A 23,187-nucleotide genomic window follows, 5' to 3' on the forward strand; every position below is an offset into this window, starting at 1 on the left:
TAGCCAAATATTGGTTATTTTTTTAACTGAAAATTTTATATTTTAATATTTTTATTTTTATAATCCGATTTTTCCTCTACTTCAGGTATGAGCCTATTTACAGTAAAAGGGAATATGGTCCTTTTTATGCCAGATGCTAAGTCTTCCCCTAAATTGTTTGAAAGTTTCCTAAAGTCTATCTTACATCTTTATTTAGTTTATAATTCTGGATCATCATTCCATTTTCCCTTACAAGAAAAAATTCTGAAATTGCCTTATGTAATGTCTTTTCTATTTTTATATTTAAAATTTCACACAGCTGGGTTATTTAAATCTTCTCTTTTCTACTCTGCTGCTTCAAAACAGAGAGGTTAATAATTAATTTAATTAATTGGTAGAGATCATCTGTAGAACAGGACAATAAGCATCTAATAAAATTCTTGAATTCTGTAGCAAATATTTTGCCTATATCTCTGAAGTTTAGGAAAATCATTAATTATTGCTCTTACCTTGGCTGCAGACCAGGGTTTTAATCCAACTTCTAAAAATCTGACTTGTGTTCTAGTAATTTTACAACATGATCTTCTTTTCTAGTGAACACCCTGAGGAGAGGGGAGATCATTTAGAAAGCCAGGTATCAATTCACAGAAAAAGAGAGAAATGCAAAGCAGGTAGTCTTTAGGAGGTTACAAAGGCCTTGAGAAAGATTATATTGGAACTTGAATTGTATTTTGCAACTTCAATATGACAGTTAAAGGAACTGACTATTGGCTATTTGGTATTTTTATCCACCCTGGTGGTGTAGTGGTTAAGTGCTACGGCTGCTAACCAAGGGTCGGCAGTTCGAATCCACCAGGCGCTCCTTGGAAACTGTATGGGGCAGTTCTACTCTGTCCTACAGAGTCGCTATGTGTCAGAATCGACTCGACGGCACTGGGGAGTATAATTTTTCTAAAGCTCTTTTAAATATTTAAATTCATTGAATTTGACATATCAATAGTCCCCCATAATGACCATTGTTATTTTCTTATTTTTTTTACATACATACACATATTACATGTTGTTGTTGTTAGGTGCCTTCAAGTCTGTTCCAACTCATAGTGACCCTATGTGCAATGGGTTGAAACACTGCCTGGTCCTGCGCCATCTTCACAATCATTTCTATGCCTGAGCCCATCGTTGCATCCACTGTGTCAATCCATCTTGTTCAGGGCCTTCCTCTTTTTCACTGACCCTCTACTTTACCAAGAAGGATGTCCTTCTCCAGGGACTGATCCCTCCTGATAACACATCCAAAGTATGTGAGATAAAGCCTTGCCATCCTTGCTTCCAAGGAGCATTCTCTCAAGACACATTTGTTCATTCTTCTGGCAGTCCGTGCTATATTCAATATTCTTTGCCAACACCACAATTCAAAGGTTTCAATTCTTCTTAGGTCTTCCTTATTCATTGTCCAGCTTTTGCATGTATATGAGACGATTGAAAACACCATGGATTGGGTCAGGCACACCTTAGTCTTGAAGGTGTCATCTTTGCTTTTTAATAATTTAGCGAGGTCTTTTACAGCAGATTTGCATGATGCAATGCATCTTTTGATTTCTTGACTGCTGCTTCCATGGCTGTTGATTGTGGACCCAAGTAGAATGAAATCCTTGACAACTTCAATCTTTTCAGTGTTTATCATGATGTTGCTTATTGGTCCAGTTGTGAGAATTTTTGTATTCTTTATGTTGAGGCGTAATCCATAGGGAAATTGTAGTCTTTGATCTTCATCAGCAAGTGCTTCAAGCCTCTTCACTTTCAGCAAGCAAGATTGTGTCATCTGCATAATGCAGGTTGTTAATGAGTCTTTCTCCAATCTTGATACCCTGTTCTTCTTCATACAGTCCAGTTTCTCAGATTATTTGCTCAGCATACAGATTAAATAGGTATGGTGAAAGGATACAACCCTTACACATACCTTTCCTGACTTTAAACCATGTAGTATCCTCTTTTTCTTTTGGAATAACTGTCTCGTGATCTATGTACAGGTTCCTCATGAACACAGTTAAGTGTTCTGGAATTCCCATTCTTCACAAAGTTATCCATAATTTGTTATGATCCACACAGTTGAATGTTTTTGCATAGTCAATAAAACACAAGTAAACATCTTTCTGGTATTCTCGCTTTCAGCCAGGATCCATCTGACATCAGCAGTGATATCCCTGGTTCCACATCCTCTTCTGAATCTGGCTGAATTTCTGGCAGTTCCCTGTCCATATACTGCTGCAGCCGCTTTTGAATGATCTTCAGCAAAATTTTGCTTGCATATGATATTAATGATATTGTTGGATAATATCCATATTTGGTTGGATCACCTTTCTTGGGAATAGGCATAAATTATGGATCTCTTTTTGTTGGTTGGCCAGGTAGCTGTCTTCAAAATTTCTTGGCATAGATGAGTGAGCACTTCCAGCACTGCATCCATTTTTTGAAACATCTCAATTGGTATTCCGTCAATTCCTGGAACCTTGTTTTCCACCAATGTCTTTGGTGCAGCTTGGACTTCTTTCTTTAGTACCATTGGTTCCTGATCATATGTTACCTCCAGAAATGGTTTAACGTCGACCAATTCTTTTTGGTATAGTGACTCTGTGTATTCCTTCCATCTTCTTTTGATGTGTCCTGCGTTGTTCAGTATTTTCCTTGTAGAATCCTTCAGTATTGCAACTTGAGACTTGAATTTTTTCTTCAGTTCTTTAAGCTTGAGAAATGCTAAGCATGTTCTTCCCTTTCGGTTTTCTATCTCCAGCTCTTTGTACATGTCATCATAATACTTTACTTTGTCTTTTTGAGCCGCCCTTTGAAATCTTATGTTCAGCTCTTTTACTTCATCATTTTTTCCTCTTGCTTTAGCTACTCAATGTTCAAGAGCAAGTTCCAGAGTGTCTTCTGACATCCATTTAGGTCTTTTCTTTCTCTCTTGTTTTTTTTATTGACCTCTTGCTTTCTTCCTGCCTGATATCCTTGATGTCATTCCACAACTCGTTTGGTCTTTGGTTATTAGTGTTCAAGGCATCAAATCTATTCTTCAGATGGTTTCCAAATTCAGGTGGGATATACTCAAGTTCATACTTTGGCTCTCCTGGACTTCTAATTTTTTTTCAGTTTCAGCTTGAACTTGCATATGAGTAGATGGTCTGATCTGCAGTCAGTCCCTGGCCTTATTCTGACTGACGATATTGAGCTTTTCCATTGTCTCTTTCCACAGAGGTAGTCGATTTGATTCCTGTGTATTCCACCTGGCTAAATCCATGTCTATAGTCACTGTTTATGTTGGTGAAAAAAGGTATTTGTACCATTTGCATCGTTAGTCATTGGTCTTGCAAAATTCTATCATGTGATCTCTGGCATCATTTCTGCCACCAAGGCCATAGTTTCCTACTATCAATAGTCTTTTTTCCAACTTTTGTGTTCCAATCACCAGTAATTATCAATAAATTCCAATTGCATGTTCAATCAATTTCTGACTGTAGAAGCTGATAAAAATCTTCAATTTCTTCATCTTTGGCCTTAGTGGTTGGTGCTATATTTGACTAATAGTGATATTAACTGGTCTTCCTTGTAGGTGTGTGGATATTATCCTATCAGTGATAGCATTGTGTTTCAGGATTGATTTTGAAATGTTCTTTTTGACAATGAATGCAACACCATTCCTCTTCAAATTGTCATTCCCAGCGTAGTAGACCATATGATTGTCCAATTCAAAATGGCCAATACCAGTCCATTTCAGCTCACTAATGCCTTGGATACTGATCCCATTGTTGTAGTCACTGTGTCAGTCCATTTAATTTGTGATGATTTCCAGTTTTCCAAAATTCATAGTTCATACATTCCAAGTTCTGATTATTAACAGATGTTTGCAACAGCTTCTTCTCATTTTCAGTCGTGTCACATCAGCAAATAAAGGTACCAAAAGCTTGACTCCATTCACATCATTAAAGTCGACTGTACTTTGAGGAGGCAGCTGTTTCCCAGTCATGTTTTGGGTGCCTTCCAACCTGGGGGAGCTCATCTTCCAGCATTAGATCAAACAATGTGCCACTGCTATTCATGAAGTTTTCACTGGCTAATTCTTTTCAGAAGTAGACTGCCAAGTCTTTCTTCCTGGTGTGGCTTAGTCTGTTCATCTGATACCCTGATACCATGTGTGACCCTGCTAGTATCTGAATACCGATGGCATAGCTTCCAGCATCACAGCAACACAGAAGACCCTACAGTACGACAAGCTGACAGATAGGTGGGAGTACAAATCCTAGGATATCCATATAAATTCAGCAATAAGAGGTCAATAAAACCAGTCAGATCTCAAGATATGGTTGAGACAGACTCACATGGCAGCCCACTGGAAGGACAACTTTGGCCACAAAGGGCCCAGTGAGTGAACCTATTGACTGGAGCATCTCCTGGAATGCTACCAAATGGGGGCCTTCAAAATTATTTTGGTGGAATCTCTAGAAATGTGAAAGGGTAGTAAGACTAAATACATGAAATTATGAAACAAAAGCTGAATGTATTGCTTACTATAGTACTGGAGAAATATGCTTGTCAGTTACTGTTTCTCTGAGCAGAGAGGACTGCTGATCTTTATGGGGTTTTTGGAAGGTGTGGAGTTCTGGAATTGACAGGCATTCAGAATCATACATTGGTTGACATCATCTGTAGAAATGTGATTGCTCACAAAAGACAGTTTTTGATTGATTGACATGTATTTATAGAAGTGAGTCTGTCTGTGGTTGACTGATTATCAGAAGAAAGGGCTGACACTGATTGGTTGGCATGAAAAAGTATATTCACTTAGGTGAGTTGCTGTTGATTGAGCAGGCTTAAAACTGGTTCTAGTGGTTCCTTGCTACCATAAATATAGAACAATCAGTATTTTTCTAAATTTATAGAAATATTTTTATTCTCACAATTTGGGAAATGCTGGCCTATACCAAACACAAAATCCTGTGAAGGGGTTGTCTCCAGGGCCTGACAGATTTTTCTTCTACTCTGAAATATAAAACAATTTTTTTTCTCAATTTAAGGGAAAAGATAAAGATAAGCTAGGCATTTAGGAACATGACAGTCTCTCCTTTCCAGAGATATATTCACGGGAGATTTCATTTTTCTTTCGTGAGTCTTTTAAAGGTTGCTAACTCAAAGACCCTCAGGTGTCAGATACAGTTAATAGGTGGATAAAGGGATGGGATTTAAGGTGAGTAATACAGAGAATGGAAACCCTGGCTGTGTAGTGATTAAGAGCTACGACTGCTAACCAAGAGGCCAGCAGTTTGAATCCACTAGGCACTCCTTGAAAACTCTATGGGGCAGTTCTACTCTGTTCTATAGGGTCATTATGAGTCAGAATCGACTTGACAGCAACAGATTTTTTTGGCAGGATTTAACATAGAATTCTGTGGTAAGCAGGAGAATACAGATTCTTCTAAAGAATTCATATTAAATATAAGATTAAAACACTTCTCTGTGAGTTAGACTCCCCTCTGGACAATTGCTATTTAAAAATGAAAATTTTGTTAGTTTATTTCTTATTAATTCATTTTGTTACATTTAACATTCATTTAATCCTTTAATGGAGACATAATTTAGCTTCCTTTTCTGCGAGTCTGAAAACGTAGAAGCAAGATCCATCTACACAGTAGTGTTCATTAATAGTGCTAGTATTGGAAGAAAAGACTCTTTCTATAGGTTCAAGAATATCACATTAGGCTTATAATGAGATTAAGTCTGGGGACATAATTGTCTAGGGAAACAATGGGTGTATCTGTGTTTGTGTAATGGTGATCCATTTAAAAAATAAAATAATACCAGTCATGGAAGATGTTAAGATAGCTATGCGAGTTAATTAGTAAGCATTGCCATTACTGCTCTGTGGAAACCTTGGAATCTTTCTAAAACTAATTTTCTGATCACAGGCTGTGAACCCATTCCTGTCCGCTACCTCGAATGGAGCAACATAGAATCCATCATTGCCATCGCCTTCTCTTGCCTGGGCATTCTTGTTACCTTGTTTGTCACCTTAATCTTTGTGCTGTACCGGGACACACCAGTGGTCAAATCCTCCAGTCGAGAGCTCTGCTACATTATCCTAGCTGGCATCTTCCTCGGTTACGTGTGCCCTTTCACTCTCATTGCCAAACCTACCACCACGTCCTGCTACCTCCAGCGCCTCCTGGTTGGCCTCTCCTCTGCCATGTGCTACTCTGCTTTAGTGACCAAAACCAATCGCATTGCACGTATCCTCGCTGGCAGCAAGAAGAAGATCTGCACCCGGAAACCCAGGTTCATGAGTGCCTGGGCCCAGGTGATCATTGCCTCAATTCTGATCAGTGTGCAGCTAACACTGGTGGTAACCCTGATCATCATGGAGCCCCCCATGCCCATTCTGTCCTACCCAAGCATCAAAGAAGTCTACCTTATCTGCAACACCAGCAACCTGGGTGTGGTGGCCCCTCTGGGCTACAATGGACTACTCATCATGAGCTGTACCTACTATGCCTTCAAGACCCGCAACGTGCCCGCCAACTTCAATGAGGCCAAATATATCGCCTTCACCATGTACACCACCTGCATCATCTGGCTAGCTTTTGTGCCCATTTACTTTGGGAGCAACTACAAGATCATCACTACCTGCTTTGCAGTAAGCCTCAGTGTGACTGTGGCCCTGGGGTGCATGTTCACTCCCAAGATGTACATCATCATTGCAAAGCCCGAGAGAAATGTCCGCAGTGCCTTCACCACCTCTGATGTAGTCCGCATGCATGTTGGTGACGGCAAGCTACCCTGCCGCTCCAACACTTTCCTCAACATCTTCCGAAGAAAGAAACCAGGGGCGGGAAACGCCAAGTGAGTTATCTGATCTGGTTTGTTTCTTTTGTCTCTCTCTCACTATCTCTTCTTTTCTTTCTCTTTTCTTCTATTTGTCTGAGTCATTTTTCTCCATTACCCCAACATTTTTTTTGCTACCTTTTTTAATCTTTTCTCTTTTTTTCCAAATCTCACATTCTGCTGCAATAGGAAAATACCAGAGGCCCTCTTTTTCTCCATTCCTTTGAAAGACCAAAACACATGAAGCAACAGCCAGCTCAGAATACAAGGAATCGTTCTGGCCTAGAAGCTGTGGCCTCAGTTCTGCCAGTAATTTTTCCTTTCACATGGGTCCTCCCTGCACAGAGCATCAACCCATCTCTGGGGTCTGAATCAAAGATGCAAACGCTAGTTCTAATTTCTAGGTTAGACCATGGGTGATGGTAGTTTCTGATTTTTTTTTTTTTTAATCATTCTGTAACCACATCGTAGCTAATCAGGTGTGGAAAGGAAGGAAACAAAGCACACAGGGAAATTACTGTTTTGAATTTTGACTGAAGCTAAACACCAAGTATGTCCTGGAAATAAGGCCCCTCAAGTAACTGTCCAATCACTTCCCCCTCTACTTATTGAACTTTAGTATATATTTTAAGTTCCACAATGCTATCCATTAATTGGGCTATCTCTACTACATACATCTTCACAATTAGAATGATTTCCTAGCTGAAAAGCACCAAAAGAAGTAAGGAACCAGATAAAGGTGAAGAGCCCCAAACTCAAGATTTAGTGAGAATATCAAAGTCCAGATTATTTCTATTCTGGTCATCCTTCTAAACAGTTTGTGTAATAAACGTTTTCCTGTCATCTTCCTGACTCTGTTCTCCAAAGAGGCATATGTTAAAATTTGCACATGTCATCTCTTTCTGAAATCCATGAAAACAAAATTCATGTACATTTACAGTTTAAAAAATGACATGGATATTTAAAGTTCTAAAGGTAACTAAATTATTCAAGAGTTCAGCAACTTTCCCCATTAGCAGCAATGATTTCACTTTTTGAAACAATCCTTTAAAAAGTGAAAGATTTTAATAGTAACAATCATAACATATACATTATTTTACAACATTCAGCAAGTTATCAAGTTAAGATATGGATGTTATTTTCCCTTTTTGCAGATGAGGAGACTAAACCACTGTGAATCTTGATGTATCGATTTCAAATTCTTCATAAAATGATGATTATAAAGTTCACTTATAGTCAAATTTCTCTACTTTGCCATGGTTTTTCATGCTAGCCAACACCCTCTCACTCGCAACCTCCTGTCTGGGGGCTATCAGCAAACATAAAAACAAAACAACATGTACACCATAACCACAGAGCCCAGATGTCAAACAGCATCATAACAATTTTCATTAAGAGAAAAGAATGAGGGGAAATCAATTGAAAAGAAGGGAGAAGACACCCTGAAAGCCAGAATGATCTTTAGGCATTAAGAGGTTTCTTTGCTGCATCATCTGTTTTTATGAGGGTTCTACCATCCACTGTTATCCAGCTTCACCTTTCTAATTCTTCTACTTTTACTATGGTTCTTCAGAAACTCCATACGATTTATGGACATGGGTCATTTCTGAAAGCTGTTATTCTAACCATTTAATGAAAAGAAAGAACCCATAAGATGTAGAAATCTTGTGCTGGTGGCCAGGAATCTGCATTTTTTTAACGCTCCCACAGTAATTCCATGTGCCATGTGCAGACAGATGTGGACACCGGCCCAAGAGCACACTAACTAATGAGTAATATGCAGAGCTTGCTGCTGGGATATGATGGAGCTATCCGATGTTTCTTTCACAACGCTTAGTACTTCCATTGGCAGCCAGGCATTGCACTACATTCTGTTCACTTTCCCGTACCTGAAACTGCTCTCCTTATCCTCAGAGAAAATTCTCTTTACTACAATGAAGTTGGAGCCCTGGTGGCCAATGGTTAAAGCGTGTGGTTGCTAATCAGCTGCTCCAAGGGAGAAGGATGTGGGAGTCTGCTTCCGTAAAGATTACAGCCTTGGAAACCCTGTGGGGCAGTTCTACTCTGCCGTAGGGTTGCTATGAGTTGGAACTGACTCACTTGTAATGAGTTTGGTGTTTTTTTTTTTTTTTTTTGGGTTATAATGAAGTTAGAAAAGAAATTACCCATAATTTCATTTAGGAGCCTGCTTCTGAGAAAAACACTATCATGGTCTAAATGAACCTGATTGGTTGTTTAATAAGTGCTGGTTTCATCGGTAAATTTATCAAGCAATATCAGATTGTTACAGTAAAAAGGTATTGCTAAATAATAATTGTAACATGCTGTTTTCTTAGTACAATTTGTAGCTTCTCCATGGTGCCCGCACAGCTGAGCTAAACCACAGAGGCTATTTGGAGCTGAACTTCTATGGAAAACCACCATCCGTTTACTCATTTTTTTCATTAATTCTGCTCTTGTTTCTCTTGTAACTGTCTATGATGCATTGCTGGAGACAATAATTTTAAATATACCAATAATCCCAATGCCTATGTTTTTACCTTTTTTTAAATTGTTGTGTATGTTTTCCTGGTTTACCTCCAAAATTACAAAAGCCACAATCTAATATTTTCTACAGCAACAAAAATCTAGCAGAGTTTTGCCAACTGAAGCAAGGAGCTGAAAACCCTGGAGAACGTATCACCCAATGAGCTTATCACCATCCAGGATGTGAAATTCCTTCATTTATGGTGCACTGAGAGTGTATGGCAGCCTGCATATGTAGCTATAAACACAGAACAGATGCAGTAATGAGGAGCTTCCAACTGATGTATCTGTTTGAATATCATTCTGAGGAGTTGCAAGTCCAAGGACCTCCTTGTAACAGGCTGTTTTTGAGATACATGGGCGAGATGATGCTGCAAGCCTGTTTTTGCAAAGTTTACTTCCATTTTTTAATTTTGTTCTCAACTGAATATCTGGCACAACCAAAGCTTTGGGCACTTGCTTTCCATTTTCTGAAATGCAGAGGTTTAATCAGTAAATTGGGCATTTGGGTTACTTGGGTTATCTATAGTCAGAAGTCCTATAGCCGTAATCCTTCCCTGAAAGATCATCTGAATAGTATAATTGCCTCTGACACCTCTCACTTCTTTAGCTGCAAATTTAACCTACTTGAATGGGAAAATATTCAGGACTAACTTAATATATTGGCAAAATTATCTTTCTTGGCAATAGAAGAAACATAGAAATACATAGAAATTCATAATGAAGTGAATTATTTAGGTCCATGTTACTTATTGCTTCCTTTTAAAGCCAAATGAGTTAACATACAACTGAGAATAATTATATTGTGTAAATGGCATACTTCTTTTAAAAATAATTATACCAATAGCTAAATGCCAGACTAACATTTCTAGTTATTTTTTGGATAAATAACCTCAATGAATACCAAAAACTGTGATGGCATGGACAGCTGAAATGTGACGAAAGCACTTCTATGACCTTTTGCATGCATAATTGCATCAAAATGAAAACAAATACAACCACAAGAAAAGGCATCAGGTTGATATAGGAAGTAATTTTAAAATACAGATTCCTAAGTAAATAGAGTATTATTATGACCCTGGGATTGTTTCTTAAGCATTTGATTACATGTCTCTGTTGAGTGCAAGAAATGCTAAATTTAAGGATGCTCTGAGGAAATTTTCCTCTTGCTTTGCTAGAAACATTTTTTTATATGCAAGGAAAGATAAATAAGCCTGTAGCATTAGTCATTATGCCCTAGGTAAGCATTTTAATTTGTCTTTTCCTCTTTGATTATGAAACGAAATATGGTAGTGAGCCAACAGACATCATAGTCAAATAGTGGTAACATATTCTCTTTAATGGGAAGAACTCATTCACTATTCTAGCTTGTAAATCAGAAAGCCTGTCACTTTGAAATTATTTTTCCCACATTATGTAATATATGGCTTTAAAATTATTATAATTCTTCACATGAGTTTATAGTTAATACAGAAGATTTTATTGAAGTTCTTGTAGTAGCATTTTACTACTTGGTAGTAATGTCTTTTGAGGATCTACTGTTCCTTCATTCATTTATGCGATCACCATTGTTTCAACAGCAGTCTTGGGGCAGGCACCAAGTGCACCAGCCTGTCAGTATAGTAAGGGAGACCCTTAACTAAACTATAACTAAATACATTATGTTACGTGCATAACAGAGGACCACTGTACAAATATTTTTCATGTTCAGGAAATAAAGAGATTAAGTCCAGCTAGTGTAGTAGTTAATAACTGTAGAAGGATTCCATTTGTTTCTTAGTAAAGGTAGCGTTTGAACTTGACCTTAAAAGATGTTTTTAAGCAGGAAAAATTGGTACTATGCTGAAATCATTTCATATATAGAAAATAATGTAAGCAAAGACTAAGGAACAAAAATGTTAATGTACTTTCAGGCCACAATACAGAATCTGGTGTGAATAAAGCACATGAAGAGGTGTAGTGTCTGGTAAGTTTGTAAATGCAGGAAGAAGACAGATTATGGATAATGTTCAATGTCCTGAGAAGAAGTCTGGATACTTTTCTATAAACCTTGAGAAGAATTCAAGGCTTTTTTGAAGTTCCATGATCATGTGCAAGCTTTATGGGAAGAGATTTATGGGAAATTTTCTGAGCTTGAGTCATTAGAAGTGAAACACCAGTTATGGAAGGTGAAAGGATGAATAAAAAATAGGATATGACTATTTGAACACTGGTGAGTGGAAATGAAAAGCTACCATAAAAATAGATAGTAGATACAGGAGTGGAAAGAAAATGTTGATGAGTTTGAGATTGATTGACTGAAAATACTGTAAAGGCTTCAAAAAGGAGGCAACCGTATGAAATTTAAGTCTGGCACTCAGGTGAAAGATCTGAGCCAGAGTTCTAGGTTGGAAGCTCAGAGATTAAGGCTTAACTTTTCAGAATGTTTAAAGTGACGAAAAGGATGCTCATGATGCCAGGAAAGAAAAAAACAGAAGGTAGAATATTAGGGAATATTTACACTTAAGAGATAAGATAAAGAAGAAAAAATCTGAGGGTAATCAATAAGAATGGGAGAAACAGGAGATGAGGGATCATGGAAACCAAGGGGAAGGCTATTTCAAGAAGATAGAATTTAAGATCCTTGAGAAGCATGGAGACTGTATGGTTAATCTTGAGAGGTGTCAGTGTTGTGATCTAGTAGAAATTATATTGCGATAAGTTCAGGAGTTTGACATTAAAGGAATTAAGAAGTTTAGATAGTATTTAAGAGGGGAAGGGAAGGAGTGGCATAATAGATGGATTGAGATAACGCAATTTCTGAGAAAGGAGCCAGCAGAGAAAGAAAAATTAAAAATATAAAAGACAGAGCATATAATTTATGCTGAGCAGCCTGATCCAGAACTCTGCCACTGTAATAGAGCCATTTGACATCAGTTGATAACTGTGACAATGAAGCACCATCTATGTACATGTTATTTATGGTTGGCACTGGTCCTTATTTGCCTATGTGTGTACTTGTTTGAAATTAAAAAGGCTGAAAAATCAAACTGGGAACTTATAGGAATTTTCATGAAAATTCAAACATATAGATCATACTATTGATTTTATTAGGCTTTTGGACTTAGATACATTGTTTTTATGATTCCAAAAGGGACAAATGAGGGAAAGCCTGAAAAAATGATGTTGTTATTATTTTTTAAATTACTGGTAGAGCTGGAGGATTGTCAGTTTATGAGCTGGGGTCCTTTATAGAAGAAAGAAAGGTCTTATGAATCGAGAGCCAGACTCAGATGGGGATGAATCAGGTACCTTTGTTCGTCTTTTATTGGAAAGAGCTCGAAATCCTTGGATCTCTCCCTGATGGCCAGTCCCAGTGCCTGAGATTGCTAGCATGAGAGCATTTTATCTGGAGTGAAGCTTTCTGTCCCTGAAAAAGCCAAACTGAAATGCCTTCACTCTTTGAAAGATACAACACTTTTCTGTCACCCGAAGGACATCAGCCATAACATAGAATGAAAAGGAGTAAGTCAGTAAATTGTGTTTGGAGGAGTTTGCCACCATGAGAGATCCCCCACCGAGGCCACACTCAGAAGTGTAGGAGAGAGGTGAGTGGACCTAAGGAGAGTGGGGGATGGGCACAATTTGGGCCTTATCAGGTGCAGCAAATGTGCCGTCACCTTTGTTCCCATTTCCTTTTGTTTTCTCTTGTAGATAATGTGCTCCTTCTATCAATAAGAAATACTTTATTTATTTTTTTTCCTCTCTTTCAGTTCTGGAGGCTAGAAGTTCAAAATCAAGGTGTCAGCAGGGCCATGCTCCCTACTACCTTGCTTCTTCTACCTTCTAGTGGTTACTGGCAATCCTTGGGCTTCCTTGGCTTTTAGATGCATAACTCTAACCTCTGCCTCTATCTTTGCAGAGTCTTCTCCCTTGTATGTCTGTGTGTCTGCATGTCTCTGTCTTAACATGGCCTCTTATAAGCACACCAGTTGTTGCATTTAGGGCCCACCTTATTCCAGTATAACCATATCTTAATTAGTTATACCTGCAAAGGAACTATTCGCAAATAAAGTCACTTTCTGAGGTTCCAGTGGACACTTTTTTTTCTTAATATTTAATTTTTTAGAGCAGCTTTAAGTTTGTGTGGAGCACAGGGCATTTTTAGTACAGTGAACCCACCAGCCACTCCATGGGAGAAAGATGTGAAAGCTTGCTTCCATAAAGACTACAGCCTTGGAAACCCTATGGGGCAGTTCTGCTTTGTCCTGTAGGGTCGCTAAGGTCAGAATCAACTCAATGGCAATGGGTTTGGATTTTGGTTTCAAAATGATAGGAAACACTATGATGTGTTTATTAATGTGGATGGGTGCATTTAGAATCAGATTTCTATCGAGTTCAGGTGTGCTTTTTAAAAGCAACTAGTCCTTGGGCAAATTTCTTAACTTGTATATACTTTAGTTTTTAAAAAAGGAATAATAATAGTACCTACCTCGGTTATTAAAAAAGACAAAAAACCAAATCCATTGCCATAGAGTCAATTCTGACTTATAGCAACCCTACAGGACCCAGTAGAACTGCCCTATAGGGTTTCCAAGAAGCAACTGGTAGATTTAAACTGCTGACCTTTGGTTAACAGGCACAGCACTTAACCACTGTGTCACCAGAGCTCCAATAGGGTTATTAGGAAGATTCAATAAGAAAAGTTATATAAAAAGCATAGCACTTTGTCTGGCACATGGTAAAACATCAAACGTTATTAACTAGTGACATGAAATTTATGAAAATATGGGAGGGTTGTGGAAGTTCATGCTCTTGCATAAAATTCTGCATTACACCTTCAAGTAAAGAGACTTCTGGAAACTGGGAATATGAATTATCACTATTATGTATCTTTATGCAATATGTAGTATATATGTCATGTATAACTCATTATATTCATGCTCCAGTTTGCAGACTCCAACAAATTCCTTTTTCTTAAACTGCTTTTAATTGAGTTTCTAATATTTGAACCAAGCGAGTCTTGTTTACTATATGAAAAACCAAACCAATTGCCATCGAGTTGATTCTGACTCACAGCAACCCTATAGGACAGGGTAGAACTGCCCCATAGAGTTTCCAAGGAGCAGGTGGTGGATTTGAAATGCCGACCTTTTGGTTAGCATCCAGGCTCTTAACCACTACACCACCAGAGCTCCATTCATTAGTATAGTGCTTATAAATATCACCTCATTTAATCTTTCAAAAAGTTTCTGAACTGGATATTAGCCATTTTTTTATGTAGTGTGGTAGACCTGTGTATCTGCTGAAAGTAGAGGCATGGGAGTGTTACTTGGTGTGACATGAATGTGAGGAAGATGCCCTGTTTGACATGGTTTGGCAACATGTCCAGGCTTGGCCACAGCTCAGGAAAGATGAGGTCATTTGCATTCCATCTGTTAGCCATAGTGTCCAGTGTAAAGTGTTATCTACTCAACAGGGAAGCAGGCCATGTGAACAATGTGTTTGTCAAGCTAGTCCAAGAGAAAAAATATTGACATTTTACACAATGAAGAAAATAAGTACTGAAGAGTTCGGAAGCTTCAGATCATGAGAACAGAGCCTATATAACTAGAACTCTTTGGTTGCAAGTTATAGAAACCAACTTAAGCTAGCCAAAACAAAATGGGGTATTTAATTTAAAGAATATGAGGAATATCATACATCTCATGTTAATAAGATTAGGAATGCTTCAGGTTCCAGAATGTACTAAGATTCTGCATAGAAAAGTACCAGGTCTCTATCTCATCCTCTGTATCTCTGCATGTCTCCTTCATCTCTCCTCTTACATCTGCTTTCTCCATTTCTTGGGCCTTCATGGTCAGTCCAAAGATAACCATCCCAATGCTCCTATATTTACATGTTGTTAAAGTCTAGCTACTCAAAGAGGTGGATTCAATTCCCTCTACCCATGTACATAACGCAGAGATTGATTGACTCAACTTGGCTCAGGTGTCTATCCCAGGTCCAGTCAGTGATGGACAAAGGGTGGAGTTACAGAGTATAAAACTGTTTTCCAGAGGCCCCCCACTCCTGTCCCCCAGGAATAGGATAGGGAGGCAGTTCCCGAGAAGTGGGTATGATTGTGACATGAGCAAACTCCTGCAAGTTCTACCACAAGGAGTAATCCCACTTTCATCCCAGCTCCAGTCCTTTGTTCCTTGGCAGCTAAGTCACTTCTCAGTACTGGTATTTCATATTTAGAAAGGTTGCCCATAGGACCTACAGGTGGGTAGCCATCTATCTGTATATGCAAAATAGGAGTGGCTATTAAAATCTCCAGTATATGTGCCAATGAACGGGAGAAAGCAACTCCACAGCTCTGACATAGCATTTATTATGAAGTCAGGACATGTAAAGTCAACTGGATTTAAAAGCTAGAGCTTATTTTTGCTATGTTTATATAGATTCCTAGCTATAAAATGCTTTTTCATTGTCTCAAGAAGAAGAAAGAGAAGAAGAGATTTTTTTTTGTTATTGTTAGCTTGTTTGTTTAAGGAAAATAAATCATAAAGATATTGTCTTCTGAATTAATTGAAATACATCATAAGTTACAGACCAACAATAAAAAAATACTACTTGTGGTTACCATTGGTTAATAGAATTAAAAAAAATAGTCAGGAAGTGTTTAATTAAGTTAACCCAAAAATGTGTATATAATTCAGTTTTATTTCACGAGGCCAGGGAAACCTCCTATAATTGAAGACAACTTAATAACACCCTCTGTGCAGATTAACTTCAAAATATATAAGGAATCTGCTGCTAACAAAATTAGGCCGTGTCCCTAGGTGATGCCGAAAAGCAACTGTTTAAAAGAACCAGTGACACTAAGAAATATTTCTTTTCCCTGATTTTCTAGTTATAACAATGTATATTCTTTTACCTTGCTCCTAGTAAATACTTTCAAACATGATGGAAATAAATATATTCCATTTGATCAAACATGTTATTTGGCTTAAAGAGGTATGGAATAGGGGGTAGGAAAAAGTGTTAACAAAGAAAAAAAAAAAGAAGACTTACATGATCAAAGTAAAATAAAATAAATTAAGACAATGGGGGCAGGAGTAGGTATGAGGGAGGAGAAGTCTTGGCTGTAGATCTGCCACCAGCCAGCTCAGTGACTTCAGCCATGGTTCTGTCAGTGTCTTATTGCAAGTGACAGACTTTTAAGTAAGGTTTCCATCATTCAGTACTTTGTTTTAAAAAAAAAATGTTAAGGGCCTACTTTATTACAGACTGTGGAATATTTCCCGCTAAAAAAAAAAAAAAGATGTAGTCTTTGACCCCACAGAGCTTAGAGTGTAGTACAAGAACATCAGTAAGAAATTGGACCATCTCAATATGGTGGCATGAAGTTCTATTAGAGAAGGTATAGTGAATGTTCAGAAGGCACACAAAGGGGCCTCTAATCTAGAACTTGGAGTCAGGGATGATCTAAGCAAAGTTATGAACAATGGCTCAAATAGTTGGACCAAGATGGAGGTTAGCAGGGAAGAGTGGGTTAAGGTGTGTGTGTGGGTGGGGGTGGGGAGTTCAGAGAGAGTGTTCCAGGCAGAGAGGCCACTATGTGAAAATACGTGGAGGCAAGAGAAAACATAGCATATTAAGAAAATGAAAAAGGGGTTTCAGTAGGGCTGACAGCAGTTTCCTCTAAGGAATATTTGCTTAACTCCAAATGTGTAAAGCCAAAATTATTCCAGGGCTGACCCTAGTACAAAATCATTTTTGCTCTCGATGATTGAAATGGTTTCAAGGCTTGATGCATGCCTTTTTAAGATTGGGGAGAGAAACACTGATGGTTCATTCATTCAGCAGATGATTTCCAATCACCCAATACATCCCAGGTATTGGGCCCCTGCTTTTGTGGAAATTAAAATCTAGCCAGGAGACCAGACATTAAGTGAGTAATCACAAATACAGTGAGAATTTCCAAGGAGAAGTACTAGGTGTTACGGGAGTGTTATTAGAGGGATCTAACCAGATGGAGGACGATTGTTTCCAGCAAGAAATGACAACAGTTAAGCTATGACTTCTGAAAGAGAAGGTATTACCTAGTGAAGGAAGAGGGCTGATGGGGCAGAGCATTCTAGGGAGCAGAGTGCAAAGGCTCTGGACAGGCAGGGACACTGATGGCAGAAGGAAATGAAAGAAGTCCTGGAAGCCTGGAGCAGAGAAGACAAGGAGGGAAAGTGTGATGAAATGAGACTGGAGAGGTCACCTGGGGCCAGATCATGCAGGGCCTAGTCTGGGGAAACCCTGGTGGTATAGTGGTTAAGAGCTATGGTTGCTAACCAAAAGGTTGGCAGTTCGAATCCACCAGGCCCTCCTTGGAAAACTTATGGGGCAGTTCTACTCTGTCCTATAGGGTCACTATGAGTCGGAATCGACTCTGTGGAAATGGATTTGGTTTTGGGGTTTTTAGTCAGAGGTATTAAGGAGTTTGGGCTTTATCCTTTGCACATATAAAGTCACAGCGCTAACCAAAAAGTTGGTGGTTTGAACCCACCCAGCCGCTCCATGGGAGAAAGACCTGGGTATCTGCTTCCGTAAAGATTACAGCCAATAACTGATGAATGGGGCAGTTCTACCTGTCACATGGGATGGCTAAGAGTCAAAATCAACTCAGCATCACCCAACAACAATAACAAAGTCACAAAGTGGGGGTGCAGCATGATCAGCCAGATGTGTGTTTCAGAAAGATCACACTATATCTTCAGTACAGAGGACACACAGGAGGAAAGCAGGATGGGAGGCTGAGGGCTCTGGGAGGAGGCTGTTGCAGTATCCAGGTGAGGTTATAGGTTGCCTGATATAGGGCTATGACAGAACCCATATTCTACTTACTTGACTCGACGGCACTGGGTTATACTCTACCTAGGAACATTTCATATTCATAGGACATAATATTTTTCTAGGATCTTGAATTATGTAATTGATAGCCCTTGAGAAGCAACTCTAAAGCAGTGTTCCATGGCCTTGCTTTTATTTTGCTCTCAGCCTTTCAGATCCAGAAATACATAGATAGCTCATCCCAAGGTAATAAGCTAACTTTCTGATAATCACATACAAAATAATTCCATTCTAAAAAGTAGATTTAAACAATATGAGTTGGAGTTACTCAGCAAAATGGAGCACAGGAGATCTTTTTTCTTGTTAGTATAATATATGAAAAAATGATGTAGAAAGTAGTTCGCTCCTGAAAAGAAACAAAAGTGCTAAAATCTGAGCTCTTTTTGAGAATAGCATAATAGCCACAGGTAAGGTTTTGTTGTAAGGGCAAGTGGGCTGGATCGTGAAAAAACAAACAAGCCACCACCAATGACAAAAACAAAACAACAAAATCCTATGAGTAACAATTTATTTTCCAGCAGCTGTGAGTCTTTATATACTCTGAAGATTTTATAATGATCTATTAGAAAAAGAAAAGTTATTAATTTCTCTTTAAAATGAAGAAATCAAGTTTAATAAAATTTAACAAATGAACTTCCTGAAGAAATTAAAATAGTGTATTGCTTCGCACCTGGCTTTAAATTCATTAACCAAGTGATTCATTCAACAAATATTTGTTAAGTGCCTACCATACCCTAGGTATTGTGTTGAGTTCTGTGATGGCAGCAGTAGTAGAAATATTGGCACAGTTCTACCAAGCATTACACATGTATTATCTCATTTAATCGTCGTAACTATTGTATAGGTATACAAGCAATCCCCCGGTTACGAATGTCCAACTTAACGTAGAACCAGTAGTTGCGAACTAACCTCCCTAAAGCCTATCATTAAAAATTCAAGGTGCATACAGTGGTTCCTAATAACAAATGGGTGCTACTTTGCAATGCACATGAAAACATTATTATTATTACTGTATTACTATGTTAAAGATGTTTTAGTCTATCTGGAAGTGTTTCTTTAATTTTTTTTATCCATAGAAAGTACTCTATATATGATACACTAAGGCAAACATTCAACTAACTGATGTTAGATATAAACCATACCTAGTTCTTCTGACTTAAGCACAAATTTGACTTATAGACAGACTTAGGATCAAAACTCTTTCATTATCTGGGGAGTGCCTGGATACTATTTTAGGAGTCCCTGGGTGGCACTAATGGCTAAGCACTTGACTACTAGGTGAAAGTTCAGCGCCTCGAATTCATCCAGTGCACCTGGGAAGACAGGCTTGCAATTCGTTTCTGAAAAGTCACAGCCTTGAAAACCCCATGGAGCAGTTCTACACTGCCCACATGGGGTCACCATGAGTGGAATTGACTCTATGGCAACTAACAACATATATTATCTTATCAGTTACTTTTATTGTAAAATAAAACAGATATATAAAACCATACAGATCCAATATATAGATTATTGAGTTTATAATAAGGTACAATCTACAACCAACCAGGTCAAGATGGCACTTGCAACCATTCCAGGAGTCCCCAGGTGCTGCAACCTAATCCCAACCCTCTCATATTCCCAAAAGAACTCTGCTAACTTTTTATGGTGATCACATCTTTGAATTTCTTTATAGATTTATGAACTAAGTGTACATCCCTAGACATTAAGCAATACCTATTTTAAAACTTGTTAGCTATGTCTTTTAAATTCCTTTTTATCTATGGTTTCCTATTCCATCTAATTCTTATAATTTATCTGGGATAAAGAACCTGGGACATTTTAACTCTGGATTCTGAAACTCAATATATTTCTCTGTCTTGGTATTTCCTGCAAATTGACAGATTGAAAGGTTTAATCAGACTCAGGTTCAATCCGTTTGGCCATAATATAGGTTCTGTTGTGATGTCTGTTGTGTCTTTTTTTGATGTTAGCAATTTTTGATGCTCAAGGCTTATATCCATTAATTCATTATTGGTTCCAAAATTGTTTTCTTGCATCTACCATTTGGTTACCCATAACGAGGTGCATATAGAAAAGGCAGAATAAATGATTATTTCTCTTTACTTATCTGTTTCCACAATAATGAATTGTTTCCTTAACAATCTTTGGAGATGGTTAGACTAATCATTACATTTTTAATACCCCTATGAACTCATGGGTTGATGTATAATTGATAGATTTTCATCAATTTCACTATTAACCTTTTTGAGACTCAAATTGTGTCATTTTGGCCACAGGAAGCCTCTCCAAGTTTTTAAAGAGAAATCCTTATAAGTTAATAATGGTATTTCCAATTGAAATTCACCTCTACAGACTTTTTTAACTTAATCTCTTCTATATTATGTATTTTCCCTTTTTTTCACAATAAGAATCTTGACTCACAATGAAACAGGAGATGACAGAATGATAATATCTCAGAAGTACATATTTATGTTATTCAACAACACCCACACAAATGTCTCAGAATAACAATAGCAATACTACAACCACCAATATAATTACTGAAGAGAGTTTAAAATAAATTGTTTGCGTAGAAACTCCTATCCTCCCTTTTCAGATAGGTTTACTATAGCATATAACCATTACAAACTATAGTTTCTTCCTTTAACCCTCCTTTAGTCTTAGTTCTACAATTAAGGCTATGTTTAATGGTCATCTCCAGTTCTTATGACCATATCATGCTAGTAATTTTAGGAATCTCATAAATTCATAAGCTTGTTCTCTAGTAGATTTCTCAGGAAGGGAGGAAGGGCTCATGGAAACATTTCATTACATTTTGCTTGTGGAAAAGAGTTTGTCTATGACCTTTATATTCAAAGTAGTTTTTACTGGGAAAAAAACCCAGGGCTCACATTTTAAGTATCTTAAACATGTTACGGAAACCCTGGTGTAGTGGTTAAGTCCTATGGCTGCTAACCAAATGGGCGGGAGTTCGAATCCACCAGGCGCTCCTTGGAAACTCTATGGGGCAGTTCTACTCTGTCTTATAGGGTTGCAATGAGTCGGAATCAACTCGACGGCAGTGGGTGGGTTAAACATGTTACTCCTTTTAGCATAAAGATTTGCAGTCTAAAATTCTAATTTTAATATATGTTCCTTATAAAACACTTAATATTTGTTTTTTCTCGACATCCAACGCAATTTTTTCTTTCTTTTAAAATTCAGTGATATTACTGGAACATGTCTTGGTATTGGGTCTCCTAAGTCAACATTCTCACAGCATTCTCTTTCAATGTGTAGTTTCAAATATTTTTCAATTTCAGGAAAATAATTTCGAATTATCATCTTCAGTGTTTGTTTCCTTGCACTGGTTTTCTTTTTAAGGATTCCTAATATCTATATATTGAATCTTGTTTGAACAGCTTCAATATTTTTTGTTTTCTCTAAATCTTTTTTATTTCTTCTTTCATTTCGTATATTTTTATTGCAGTATAATTATATACAGCAATGTGCATAGATGTTAATGACAGTTTGCACAAATGTGTAATACACCTATGTGACCAATATGCAATCAGGATATAGAGCATTGCCATCATCCTAAAAAGTTTCCTCACATCCCTTCCTAATCTATCCCACTCTGCTTCTAGAGGCAACCACTATTCTGAATTTCATCCTTATAGATTATTCTTGCTTGTTCTTGAATTTCATAAAAATGAAATCATACAGTAGATATTCTTTTCTGTCTTTGTTCTTTTCACATAGCATAATGGTTTTCAGTCCCATCTACATTCTCACATTTATCCATAGTTTATTCCCATTTATTGCCGAATAGTATTCCATTCTATGGATACATTAAAATTTGTTTAATCCAATCTTCTGTTGATAGTCATTGGGGCCGTTTCCCACTTCCACTATCACAAATAAATTCACAATGAACATTAGTATACAAGTTTTTATGAACATATACTTTCATTTCTATTGCATATATGTCAAGGAATGGAATTGCTAGATTACAAGGTGTGTATGTTTAACTTGTAAGAAACTATTGAACAGATTTCACAGTGGTTTTATCATTTTACGCTTCTGCTAAGGATATATGAGATACATTTGATGTTGATTAAAAAACCAAAAACCCATTGCCGTCAAGTAGATTCTAACTCATAGCAACCCTATACGACAGAGTAGAACTGCCCAATAGGGTTTCCAAGATGAAATCTTTACAGAAGCATACTGCAGCGTCTTTCTCCTGTGAAGTGACTGGTTGGTTCAAACCACTGACCATTCAGCTAGCGTTTGAGCTCTTGTAATTTTAGCCATTCTACTGAGTGTGTAGTGAAATGAAATTATAGTTTTAATTTGCATTTTACTGATGATCTTGAGAATCTTTTCATTGTGCATTCCTCAATTATGTATCCTCTTTAGTTAAACAAATATCTTTCTAAATATTTTGCCCATTTTTTATAGGGTCATTTATAATACAACCATTTTTATTATTGATTAATAGGACTTACTTATATAATAAACATTCCTGGTCTACTATGCTGGGAATGACAAAATGAAGAGGATGGCATCATCATCAAAAAGAACATTACAAGGTCTATCCTGAAGTATGATGCTGTCATTGATAGGATAATATCCATATGCCTACAAGGAAGACCAGTTAATGTAACTATTATTCAAATTTATACACCAACCTTTACTGTCAAAGGTGAAGAAATTGAAGATTTTTACCAACTCTTGCAATATGAAATTGATCAAGCATGCAATCAAGATGCATTGATCATTACAAGTGATTGGAATAAGAAAGTTGGAAACAAGAACAATAGGGAGTTGGAAAATATGGTTTTGATGATAGAAACTGTGCTGGAGATAGTGTAACAGAATTTTGTGAGACCAACAATTTATTCATTGCAAATACCTTTTTCAACAACAAAAATGCAACTATATACACGGACCTCGTTA

At 37.5% G+C, this 23,187-nt stretch overlaps 1 protein-coding gene across 1 annotated transcript in view; it reads left to right on the forward strand.

The window, feature by feature from the left end:
• GRM1 (glutamate metabotropic receptor 1) overlaps positions 1 to 23,187 on the forward strand; it is a 485,985-nt gene that overhangs the window by 433,054 nt on the left and 29,744 nt on the right. Inside the window, exon 7 of the mRNA XM_049903091.1 lies at positions 5,937 to 6,867. Coding sequence (XP_049759048.1) covers positions 5,937 to 6,867 — 931 coding nt within the window. The remainder of the gene's footprint in view (positions 1 to 5,936; positions 6,868 to 23,187) is intronic.

This window comes from Elephas maximus, chromosome 1 (assembly GCF_024166365.1).
Source record: "Elephas maximus indicus isolate mEleMax1 chromosome 1, mEleMax1 primary haplotype, whole genome shotgun sequence".
In the NCBI taxonomy this organism is placed as follows: domain Eukaryota; kingdom Metazoa; phylum Chordata; class Mammalia; order Proboscidea; family Elephantidae; genus Elephas; species Elephas maximus.